Here is a 12,180-nt window from a genome sequence, read left to right on the forward strand (position 1 = left end):
CAGGGTGCAGTGTGGGCTGAAGTCCGGGGTGCCCTGTGGGGTGCCCTGTGGGGTGCATGGCAGGTCCTGTACCACCCCGACTCTCGTATCAGCATGGCCTTCTCTCTTCCCGGCCCCTTGGTCTGGAGCGGGGGGTGGGCTTGGATAAACAAGAGGGAGACGGGGCCTAGTGCCCAGACCGTCCACCCGCACAGCCTTGCCAACGACCGAGTGATTATCTGCTGTTTTAAATCCCCCAAACCTCAGCCCCACCCCCCACCCCCGCTCCATTAACACCTGGCTGGTCCTCTGAAGACTCAGTGGTCTCCCCCTCCCGGAGGGAGGTCAGCCCCGGGCAGGCTCCTCTGTGGGGGCGGCAATCAGGGCCCGACCGGCCAGAGACCCCGGGCACCCGTCGTCTCCTGGACCCCCGCAGTGGGCCCGGCGGGGGAGCCGTCCTCTGCCTGCAGCCTGCCTTGTAATCCCGGGCTCTCTCCCCCCTTCTGTCCCCCACAGGGTGCGGGCTGCACTGCCCTCGTGGTCGCCGTGGTGGCCCGAAAGCTGGAGCTCACCAAGGCAGAGAAGCACGTCCACAACTTCATGATGGATACGCAGCTCACCAAACGGGTAAACACCACTGTCCACGTCTTAACGGGGGGCTCCAGCCCAGTGTGGAGGCCGGTCACAAGGAGACAGTTGAGTGCTGTAGGTCAGGGCCACACCTCTCAACGGGGGTCGGGGGGCCGGGAGCCCAGACGCCTGCGAGCGGTCTCCACACGGGGGGCGCGACGTCCCAGCATTCCGGGCTCCCGTCTTCTACTAAATCACTGCGCTCGGTTCAGATGACCAAAAAATTTTCCTGACAATTGAATGGAGCATTCGGTGGTGTGACCCACCCCCTCCCCTAAGGGCACTGAACCGGTCACCCAGCGTGAGGCAGCATTTCTGGTTAGGTCAGACAACGTTAGGAAGGGCAGTAGAGTCTTGGGGGTTTGGGGTTTTTTTTTTAAGTTTTATTTATTTTAAGTCATCTCTTCACCAAACATGGGGCTCGAACTCACAACCCCGAGATCAAGAGTCGCACGCTCCTCTGACTGAGCTGGCCGGGCACCCCAGGGAGGCCAGTAGAGTCTTAAAAACAATATTGCGTCTAAATCCAATTCTTTTTAAAAAATCATTAAAGACGATCATCACAGCAGAGCCCCCATTTCTAAATGGGTGTTCATCAAAGTGTCATCATCCAGTCCCCCTTGGGGCCTTCCAGGCAGTGCTTCTCGCTCGTGGTCGGGGAGGAGGCGTGCAGGCCGGGGAGATGGGTCAGCTGCTGGAAGCCTGCCACCGCTCAACGGTCAGAGAACAGACAGAAACCGGCCCTTCCAGGACAACAGCCAGACGAGCAGGCAGAACCGTTCCTTAACGCCGCTTTTACGGAGAATTCTCTAGAGCTGCAGGCCGAACAGAGGTCAGCAAGAGGATTTCTTGCAAGACTCCTCTTTCTGAGACAAGCCTCAGACCCTGTGCTGGGGTCAGGGCCGCTGTGGCCCATCTTCCTGGTTCAGGACTCAGGGGGCTGGGGGCCCGCGAGGAACCAGGTGCTGGTTTGGGGTTTTGAACGCGAGAGAAGAGACTCTGTGATAACGCTGCAGCCCGGGAAAACAGCGTTAGCAACGGACTTGGGGGCAGGGAGGAGAAGGGAGGCGGGGAGGCCAGGGCCAGTGCCCAGGCCCCTGCGCTTCTCAGCAGCATTATTAGGGGGTTTGATCATCTGGTCTTTGCGTCCCTGTGTTGGAGTCTCTACAGAGGCTCCCCACATGTGCAAAGGGGCGGGTCCCGCAAACATCCTCCCCTGCTGGCAGGCAGGCCTCGCCGTCTGATGCACAACAGAGAGCGTCATGCAGCATCGCGATGGTGGAAGGGAGGGCTGTGCCCGCGGCTTTCTGAGTGGCATCCACCCGGAGGCCTGTGGCCCAGCGGTTCCCTTCAGCCCCGGCGGACGCACACGAGCGCAGCTCCGCACTGAGCACGTTACCAGCGTGACTGGTGCTGCCGTGCACAGACCCCCTGGCACCCGGCCTCCTGGTGCAGGGGTGACCAGGGTGATGCAGGGGTGAGGGCGGGCGGCCCTGTCTCCAGGACCTTCCGGCAGCTGCTTCCCTAGAGCAGAGGCCTGAACAGTCCGCATAGTCTGGTGTGCTTCGTGAAATCCCCGATACACTTTGTACTGCATGCCATTCCCGCGCTTTCTCCATTTTCTGCCCCGTAAATCAGACAGTGGAGGAAAATAAAGCCAAGCAGAGGGGCGCCTGGGTGGCTCAGTTGGTTAAGCGACTGCCTTCGGCTCAGGTCATGATCCTGGAGTCCCGGGATCGAGTCCTGCATCGGGCTCCCTGCTCGGCAGGGGGTCAGCTTCTCCCTCTGACCCTCCCCCCTCTCATGTGCTCTCTCTCTCTCTCTCTCATTCTCTCTCTCTCAAATAAATAAATAAATAAAATCTTTTAAAAAAAAAAAAAAGCCAAGCAGAGCCAGCCCCCGCACCTGACGGGAAAATGAGCAGTTTGTCTGCAGTCCGACTGTGGAAGGAGCAGACACTGTGGTCGCTGCTTCCCGTCCTCTAAAATAATTCTATAAATCCTCAAGGCCACTTACTTTTTGGAAAAGTAGGACCGAAAATCAAATCAACAAATATCTGTGGCTCATCCATGAGCGCCAGGTACCTTTTAAACTGAATACATCTCACTTTTCTGAGAACACCTAAATCTGTATAAATGTCTCTTTAATGTCTCGTATCTTCTCCCAGAGGAGCAAACATTGCAGAGGGAGGATTCTCAAAGCTGGCGGGCCTGGCGGGCCTGGGGCTTCCAGAGGTTCTTCTTCAAAACCTCGGGTGGAAGGAAGGTGCCGGAGAGCCTCAGCTCCCCTTGCCGGGCTGTGAGGGAGCCCAGCCCTTCTCCCTGGGGCGCCGGGGCCCCATCCCCGTCCCCTCCACGCCTGGAGCCCAGGGAGGGCGAGCGCGGTCTCTCCCGGGACGTCAGTGAAGCACCAGAGAAAGACCCAACCTCGGAGAGCCGACCGCGGCATAATCAGAAGCCTCTCAGGAGCGGACCGTCGTGCATTCCACAGATAAAAGCAATCTATTATGACAAATGCAGGCAAACTTAATTCTCCAAACACCTAAGCAGAGAGAGAGAAGAATTGCAATTTATTGGTCCTAAAAATACGCAGAGCGTTCTAGTTTATGGGTCCTGCCGGGCTTGCTTCAGCAGTTCTGGCCCCCGCGTCGTCGCCCGTGAGAGTCACTCGGGTTTTGTGTATCTACCGTGTGGGCGGGAGGGGGTGGGGCCGGCTGGTGGCGCGGGGGGAGGAGCTCAGTTCCTGGCCCCCCTGAACCCATGGTCTTCCTTTCGTCTCTGGCAGCAATGACCCCTGCACTTAGTGCAGTCGGGCCTTCCCAGCGACCTCACGGGGTCAGGGCCATTGCTCCTCCAGAGCTGCCATTTCTGGCTACCGTCTGGGCTGGTAGATAATATGTATGTAAACGCCACACAGAGAGACTAGAACAAAGACACTAGCTCCCCGTCTTTCCCCGACGCCATGCTGCATGTCCCCATCTCCGCATTTTACGGAACTAACCACACCCATCGTCAGGTCGCCCGCTGGACGTCACGCTCTGCTCCGGGGACACCAAGATGGGCACCAGGCAGCTCCCGCCCTCAGAGAGCACCTCCTCTTCTAACCAGCAGGCAGGCTGCCCACGGGCACGCGGCTGACGTTTGCCACGTCGACTCTCCACACCGGACCTCAGGCAGCACCAGCCGCGTGCCACTGGCTGAGCACTGTGTCCTTACCCTTGCCGCGAGGGGTTCTTGCCCCACATACTTATCTAAATACATTTCCCCTGAGGCCAATGAGTAAGACCAAAACCAAACCCCTGTCTTCCCTACGCTTGTTCCTTCTCCTGACTTCCCTGGTCTCCAGGCCTGGGAACTTACAGCATCTGGGACTCTTCTCTGCCCTGGACCCCGAGGCCTGAGCTGTTCCCCAGCCACTTTGACCTCGCCAAGGCCGTTCCCACACGCCGGCTTCCCCAGGCCCTCTGCTCACCACACTTAAAGATGTCACAGGTGCTCGCCACCTCCCCCTCCCTGAGCTTCCCTGTCCCTAGTCTTCCTGCTCTTTGCTTCCCTGCGGGTCCCCTGAGGCTCCAAGACATAGCTATGAACATATCACCACCCTGCTCAAAACCCTTAGTAACCCCCTGGACTTACTAATCAGTGCTAAAGAAACTGTAAAAGTTTTACCATAATCCTGCTGAAAAAACTTTTTCTTCCAGCAGGCTAATTCGAGGATTTACTCATCACAGGTCTTAATCTCTTAAAAACTTGTCAAGTAATAGATGGATCAGTTGTCAAATACTAATCCTCCCCCAGAAAGGGCCTCTAAATTATCTGGGTCACAGAGCTCTGTCCCAGAGAGGTTGGGGACATGCTTTCTTTAATAAGAATCCTACAACCACTGAGCTTCTGAGCGGGAAGGAGGCCTAGGGACGAGACTCTCAGGTCCAGAGATGGGCGATCGGGGGCGCCCAGTCACCGGCAGCTAGCTGGATGATAGCCAGGGCAGCAGCACGTTCTCAGGCCTGCACGCAGCCTCCAGCCACAACCCTGCAGGTTTTCCAGAGCAGTCAGTTCCTGGGAACTTGGCCCGGTGGTTAGGGTCCCAGGCTTGCGGGTGAGAAAAGCCAGTCTGTCAGCATACCAGCTGAGTATCACATCCACCGCAACGTCCAGCTGAGCACCATCCATCACCATGTTGGCGGGGCCAGGAGCTCCAAACTCCAACGTCCAACCACAGAAACCCTCCCCTCCTCACTCCCTGCCCCGAGCTCCTGCCAGCCACAGGGCGGAGGCCCGTTCCAAGCCTGGGGCCGGCTTCCCGGTGCGAGCAGAGAAGCCTGAGAAGGGGCACGGGACAGGCCTGGACCGGCTGGAGAGAGGGTGAGAGCGGAGAGAGGAGAGGAAGCCAGCGGGAAGTCTGTGGGTGTCAGGGCGAGGCCGCAGGGCAAGGCCCTCCTCCCCAGTCCTGTCCCTAACGGACTCCTTCAGTCAAGTGTCTAAAGAAGGGCTGACCTGCAGGTTCTCGGACGTGATGCTCACCAGCGCTCGGTTCAGCTGAATCCGACCCAGGGGCTCCTTGAACGGACTTCTGTCACACCCACTTGCCAGGCGTGTTCTGCATCCTCTCCCGTCCCCTCTCCAGCCTCGCTCCGGGGAGCTTTCTGGAAGCTACTGGGCATGCCAGTGATTTCTTCCCTGGGGGGTCACGGGGGGGGTCCCTGAGGGTTCTGGAGGCGCCCGTCCAAGGCTGTCCCATGTCCCCCTGCAGCAGGGAGGGTGGCCAGGGCAAGCCGCGGGCATGGGCGATGGGGTCAAGAACCAAGGAACAGACAAGCGTGTTCTGTGACGTTTTCTCTGGTGGGGGCAGGAGGAAGCTCACATCCAGGGGGAGGGCACCGTGGAGCTGCCATGAGTTGAAGAGCTGGTGGCCAGGCTCTGTGCCCGGCGGGTCCCTGTGCAAACACTGGCGTGTGCGGCCTCTTCCCCCAAAGCTCCGGGTCCCCGACGCTTATTACTGACACGAGGCCGCGTACGGTCTGGTGAGACTGAGAGCCCTTCAGCGCGGGGTGCTCCTGGCCTGTTCATCACGGTGTTCTCACAACGGGGTCCGCGTGGTAGGTGCTCCTTGCTGTTTGAAGGAATGAGAACATCACCTGAGTCTCACGGAGGTTCAGCAGCAGAAGAGGGGGTTCCAGCCCCTTGTGAGGCTTCTCTGGGGGCTGATGAAGCAGCGGGCACAGCCTGGCACACAGTGAGCGCTCAGGGTCAGCTGCCGTGACTACTCCTCACGCCACCTCCCTGCGCGGGGCCCGGGCAGGCCTGGAGGTCACTGAGCCCACGCTCTGGCCCCCATCAGAGGCGACGCACACACGTTTTGGGTCGAGAGCGTGTGGACCCGGCAAGGAAACAGCTTGTGTGCTTACATGTTTGGGGAACAGAAGAGCCAGCCTTCCGCGTGCAGGCAGGACCCGTCTGACGGTGGCCAGCCTCGCTCAGCCCGGAGTGGCCCCTGATCCTCCAGCTTTTGGCCCTGGTACCCCTGCCCACCAAGACAGCTCAGAGGGTACCCGAGCCCCCCTCCGGAGCTCAGCGGATCCCGGGAGGGGCACATGACCTCAGCCGCTCCCTCCCCAGTGACGTTCAAAGCCGTCAGCCGCATGACGTAGCTGGAGGCCCTGCTTGTGGCATTTCCTGTCAGCGTCAGAGGGCACGGTGCCCTTAAAAGCCTGCTTCTCCTTCTCTTGCAGTGACTGATCTACTCAGCTTTGTGCCAGGCTGTTCGCTGTCAATTAATTTCAGAGTCAGCACCGAGGCTGGTATTTAACATCGCTTTCCCGAATACACAGGGGCCTCCTGTTGCAGCCCATAAGGATGCTGCGGTGCCCACGTCCGCTGCCCGGGCCGGCCGTGACTTCCCAGCCTCGCACGTGGGCCGAAGTGAGCCGTGGGGCCCGGGCTCCCCACTCCGTTACGCGGCTGAGTGAGGGCCCTGATGAGTAAAAGAAAAAATGCTAATGTTTTTCCAAGTCCTCGGTCCTAGGAAACAGGAAATGGTGTTGTTTGTGTAGAGATGAGGTCTAGTCGGGTCGTTCTTCAGACCACATGGAAGCCTCCCGCTCTTCTTGGACGGGGCTGCTGTGCGGACTTTGCCGTCGGCTAGCCATGTGACTCTGTGCTCGCGCCCCATCTCTGACACCGTGTCCTCTTATTTTAAATTGGGGTTCGGGCTGATAATAACTAAGACCTGTGTGTGTAGAGTTTATGGAACACTTCAATCCATGTTGGCTCAGTTTACCATGCATAGCTTCCTGGTGTTGCTCTGTGTCTCGGCTTCTTCCTCTGTAAAATGGGGACATCCTAGTCCCTGCCTAGTGGGTTTGTGGGGAGGAGTAACTGAGATGCGCGTGAAGTGCTCAGACCCACGCCTCCTTGGGCCTCCCGACCACCTGAGGGTAAGGATTTATGTCTCCCACCCAATAGATAATGAAGCATTTATTCCTAAACTGCTCACTAACTGGAAGAATAGGGTTGAGCCTGCAGGCTTCCCCATTTCAGCTGCTCGCTCCTCACCGACACCAAGACACGTGTCGAAGGCCATCTGCCCCGGCGTTCCGCGGCTCTCCAGCCTTCCAGGGAGGACTCGTGTGGAGCGGGGCTCTGCTGCTCGTCCTAACTGCCAAGGGAGGGTTTTTCTCCCGTTTTTCTGCGAGGCCTTCCTTGGAAGCTAAGCACCCAGGGAAACTGAAGAATTCACCCATCCAGAGAAGCCGGCAGTGGTATGCATTCTGCAGAGAGAGCCGGGGCGGTGGGGGGCGTCCCGAGCGCCCCCTCCCTCGTCCGGGAGGCTCCTGTCCACTCCGGGGCCCGACAGACCCCGCCTCCGCTGCTCACCTGGACACTCACCATCTCCAGCGTCTGCTCACCACCACCTGCTTCCTTTCAGGCCAGGAAGCACCAGAAGTGGGCAATTAAGTCATCGAAAACCATTTTCACCACGGATTTTTACTGAACAAAAGAGCAGTGTTTATGTCACTTAGACATTTCTGAGAAGATTTAGCTGTTCTTTTAAAAACATCACTTCAGCGCCAATGAAAAATATAATCCAGCCTTGGTAATAAATTTTTAAAACATACACACACAAAAGTTATCAGCCTGCAAAACTGCTTCCCAGGCCTTCCCACACGCCTCAGCCTTTTGACAATGTCCCATCTGCGACGTCAGTCTGAAAAAGCTGGTTTCGTTAAAATCTTTTCTGGCTGGCGACTCGGTTTCTTCCCGGCTGTCCGACGGACGTCCAGGCCCCGGGCCCGTGGGCCTGGGCCAATTTGCATGTTTCACAGAAAGGGGAACAGGTCATCAAAAAGCTGTTTAGCTGCTGCTTAGTAAGAAAGGTTTCCTCTCGCTCTTGCGCCTAATTGCCGAAGATGTCTGTGTTTGGATGAAAACTTTGTCCCCTGCCGTTCTGGATGCCATCAATGCATCCGGCCCGGTGGACGGCCGGTGGTGCCGTGGTCTCCATGCGGGTGGATGCCCGCGGCACGTGCTGGAGCGCCCGGTGCCCGTGCCCGTGGAGCTGCCAGGCTCGGCGAGGTCGCACTGTTGGCCTCACACCTCAGTATCTTCACTGAGTTTCAGACACTGCTTTGAAACGGTGTCAGCTTTAAGCCAACTACATTTACGTGTAAAATTACAGTGTAAATGTTTTTGGCCATTTGAGAAAGGACGTTTGGGCTGGTGGAGGCCTTGCTCCGTTTGTGGGAAAGACATTTCCTCTAAGCGGCCTTTTAAAATCTCCAGCTGATAGGAAATCTGTTCAGTCTCTGAATCCAGGAAAGGTGCCCTGTGCAGTAAGAGGAGCCTCAGGTGGAGCGTGGAGCTCTGCTCGTCCACAGGGCGCCCCGGCCCCCGGGTCTGGGGGATGCGGTCCAGGGGCAGTCTGAAATAATTAAGAAAGAAACAGCTCCGGCCTGTCCGCTGTGTCCAAGACGGGAGTCCTAGGGGATGAATTGTAATCCTCCTTTCTAAGAGTTCACGAATCAGTGAAGAAACAACACATCTCGGCAGAACCGTGTCCTTATAAGGTAGACTGTATCAGCCCACACGAAAAACAGAGTATGTGAAACTAGGAAAACGAACCTGGTAGCCACTTGCCTTATTTGTCTTTCCCCAGATCAAGAATGCTGCCGCCAACGTCCTCCGGGAAACGTGGCTGATCTACAAACACACGAAGCTGCTGAAGAAGATCGACCACGCCAAAGTCAGGAAGCACCAGCGGAAGTTCCTCCAGGCCATCCACCAGTGAGTACGCAGGGTGCCCGCCGGCCTGAGCCTCTGTCGGTACCTTCCTGACCCGGAAACACGGAAGAAAGCCGTGCAGGGCACCCGACAAGCACCGGGGGCCGTGAGCCGGGCCCAGATTGGTTTGTTTCTCCATTTATGGCACCTGCAGCCAGTGAGCCCCAGACAGGTCGCTAAGGCGGGGAGAAGGGTAAGAGCCTGCGGGACACCCCAGTCCCCCTGACACACACAGCCCCCACATGGCACTTGGGAGCAGAGCTGACTGTGGTCAGCGCTCTCCAGAAGAGAGGCACTTGAAAGTAGGGTGGAGAAGTAGGGAGGAAGGAGATCTGGGGAGGAGGGCATTCAAGCGGCACCGAAGCAGGGAGAAGGCCTGACAGCAGCGCATGAGGAGGTGGAAGTCACAGCATGGAAATGAGATTTGCTTTCCTGGGGACCTGGGCAGCCTGTGATCGAGGCCCTGTGATCGAGGCCCCATGATCGAGGTCTCCGTGATCGAGGTCTCCGTGATCGAGGTTCTGTGATCAAGGCCCCGTGATCGAGGCCGCCCTGATCGAGGCCCCGTGATCGAGGCCCCCCTGATCGAGGCCCCCCTGATCGAGGCCCCGTGATAGAGGTCCCGTGATCGAGGTCCCCATGCTGGGTTCCAGAGTCAGGCACATCGAGCAGATGTGGAATCCGCACTTGGGGCTAAGCTGTCGTGGGCACTTGGGGAGTCTGGCTCTCACGACTCTTTCCCACAGACTGAGGAGCGTCAAGATGGAGCAGAGGAAGCTGAGCGACCAAGCCAACACCCTGGTGGACCTTTCCAAGGTGAGTGGCGGAACCTGGAGCATTCTTAGGCCCTGGCACTTGGCCCTCCCCCGCGGCTGCAAGGACCCGGCCACGTCCCAGCTACGCGGTGTGGGGCCAGGAGAGCAACGACAGCCCCTCCTTGGGGAAAGGAGTCCAGGGTCGAGTTCCTGACGGGAGTTCTACTGATGGAAATCCCGGTCAGCGCGGCCGCGGGTCCGTCCGTGTCTGTGGCTCAGTAGCCTCCTCATCTTGAGGCTGTGTGGCGACGCCCCGAGAATGAGCTCGGGCTTGCACGGGGGGCAGCCTGCCGGGCCCACCCGGGGACGCGGGGGCCACGCTGCCCGGCACACGGTAACGCCTCCTCTAATCCTTACAGACCAGTTTTTCTGACCCCAATTGGTGGTGGGGGGTGCGTTTCTTTACTTCTCAAGAGGCAGGTCCCCATGGTGAGCATGAAGGTGGCAAAAAAGAGAGCCCTCCCTGGGAGCCCCGGGACGGACACCATGCCGCCACTCTGCACTTCTAACTCAGACTGCCATAAATACCGTGAAGAAAGTCGCCTCTCCTCTCGCAAGCCGTAGCAACCAAGAATGGAAGGCCACCCTGCTGGCCGAGCTGGGTCGCTCCCCCCCGCCCCGCAACCCCTCCCCTCACGGCCCCTCCATAAAGATTGTACATCAGCCTGGGGCCCGGCTAGCAGAACATTCCAGCAGATGTCAATTATCATAATGGAACCCATTCCGTGGGTGAGCAGAGAAACTCCCTCAGGCAAATTAGCACCCTTTGAAAAGAGGTGCAATCAGAGAAATTGCCAGTTGTCAGACCACTTGCAGGGCGCCTTGTTCAATGAAGGGATCAAGCCCCAGCAAGGACCTCCCCAGCCGGGGAGGGGGGGCTGGGGGCAGAGACGCGCAGGTGCAGGGAGGCCCTCGGGCCTGTGTGCCTGGGCCAGGCCCTGCAGTGGAGCCAGGCCCCAGAGCCTGGACGTGGGGGGACGGATGGGGAGACTGGGCTGTGGGAAGGAAGCCCCCGGGGTCTCGGGTACAGAGTTAACATGCTTGGGTATCAGGAAGCACTAGAATTAGGTTCACAAATGGAGGCCTTTCTTAGAATGACAGAAGGAAGCCTCATTCCAGAGCCTCAGAGCACCTGGCCAGACTCGAGGAAGGGGCCACAGAGAACAGAGGACGGGCCACGGGCAGCCCTCAAGCCCCGGCGGGGCGGGAGGGACATGCCTCACCCTCTCCTCTCTCTCCTGGGCAAGACCTTGCTTCAGGTCTGTCCCCTGCTGTCCCCTCCCCACTGTGGCTTCTGTCTCCCGGGCAGACCCTGGCGCCCCTGTCCAGAGAGCGCTCTGGCCACAGGTGAGGACGCATTGGCCTTCTGGTGATCTTAGCTCCGAACTCTCAGAGATGAGGTGACTGGCCAGTCGGGTCACGAGTCTGCACTCAGACCAGCCAGCTGTGGCCAGGAAGAGGGTGGTGCCGGGCAGACCTGGCCGGGGACTCACCCAGCGCCATGCGGGAATACCCGGCCTAATGCCATGCCCCCAGACTTTCTCCTACAAGCAGCGGGCTCTCCTGCCTCCCTCTCAGCTGGCAGGACTCACTGTCGCTGATGTTCTCCCGGGAACATCAGGCCAACGGACTTTCCAGCCTGTCTTGGTTCAGTACCACCCACAGCGCCTCACAGAGATGCGGCCCCGTGAAGAGCAGGCCGGCTCAGTGAATCATGTGGGGACCGAAACCCCGTCAGTAATCTGCAGCGAGCCACCTGGAAGGAGAGGTGTGCAGGGAAGGGTGAAGGGGGCCTCTGCAGGGCTGCCATGGGGACAGGGGCGAGCCCAGGAGAGGGGGGCTCTGCTTCCACCCACTCTTTCCCTCCCGGAGACTCACCCAGGGCCCCGGCTGCATCTCAGTGTATTTGGGTCCATATGCCCCCTCCCCCCACCCTGCACCTTGTCCCCAACCACGGAGCAGGGGACACGGCTGTGTTCTGTCTGCCCTGCATCCTCCAGGCTCGCCACCTTCCCACCCCTGCTCTTTGGTCCTCGGTAGACCAAGAAAATGGCACACGGCCTCCAAATATCATTTGCTAGATGGAACAGCGATCTTACAGGGCGGCATTGCTGGAGGGCTTGGGTCTTTATTTGCTAGCTTCGGTTTCTTTCACTGGAACGTAAACGTAATTCCTAGCATCCGAGGCTCAAGGAACCAATGAGACAGTGTCTGTGGAAGAGCTTTGTAAACTATATGGAGGTTTTGCAAATGGTAGTCCTCATTATGAATACAGATGAGGAAGCCAAGATCCAAAGGCACAAAGTGGCCGCCCTGAGGTCGGGCAGCTGGTTGGCGGCCGCTTGGGGGGCCGAGACCCAGGGGCCCGGGCCCCAGCCAAGCAAATGAGTGAGTGGTCCAGACGTCCGGCAACAGTGTGCCTCTCGATGGAGGTTCTGGATTGTTAACGAGTGAAGGCAGCCCTTTCACTTCCGAAG

The 12,180-nt window shown here is 58.6% G+C and overlaps 1 protein-coding gene across 1 annotated transcript in view; it reads left to right on the forward strand.

Annotated features, from left to right (window-relative positions):
- Window positions 1-12,180, forward strand: part of KCNN3 (potassium calcium-activated channel subfamily N member 3) — a 65,990-nt gene that overhangs the window by 48,301 nt on the left and 5,509 nt on the right. The window contains exons 4-6 of the mRNA XM_081823234.1: window positions 496-606; window positions 8,764-8,891; window positions 9,635-9,704. Coding sequence (XP_081679360.1) covers window positions 496-606; window positions 8,764-8,891; window positions 9,635-9,704 — 309 coding nt within the window. The remainder of the gene's footprint in view (window positions 1-495; window positions 607-8,763; window positions 8,892-9,634; window positions 9,705-12,180) is intronic.

The sequence above is a fragment of the Leptonychotes weddellii genome, chromosome 6, assembly GCF_054177405.1.
Source record: "Leptonychotes weddellii isolate Sample4059 chromosome 6, ASM5417740v2, whole genome shotgun sequence".
NCBI lineage: Eukaryota > Metazoa > Chordata > Mammalia > Carnivora > Phocidae > Leptonychotes > Leptonychotes weddellii.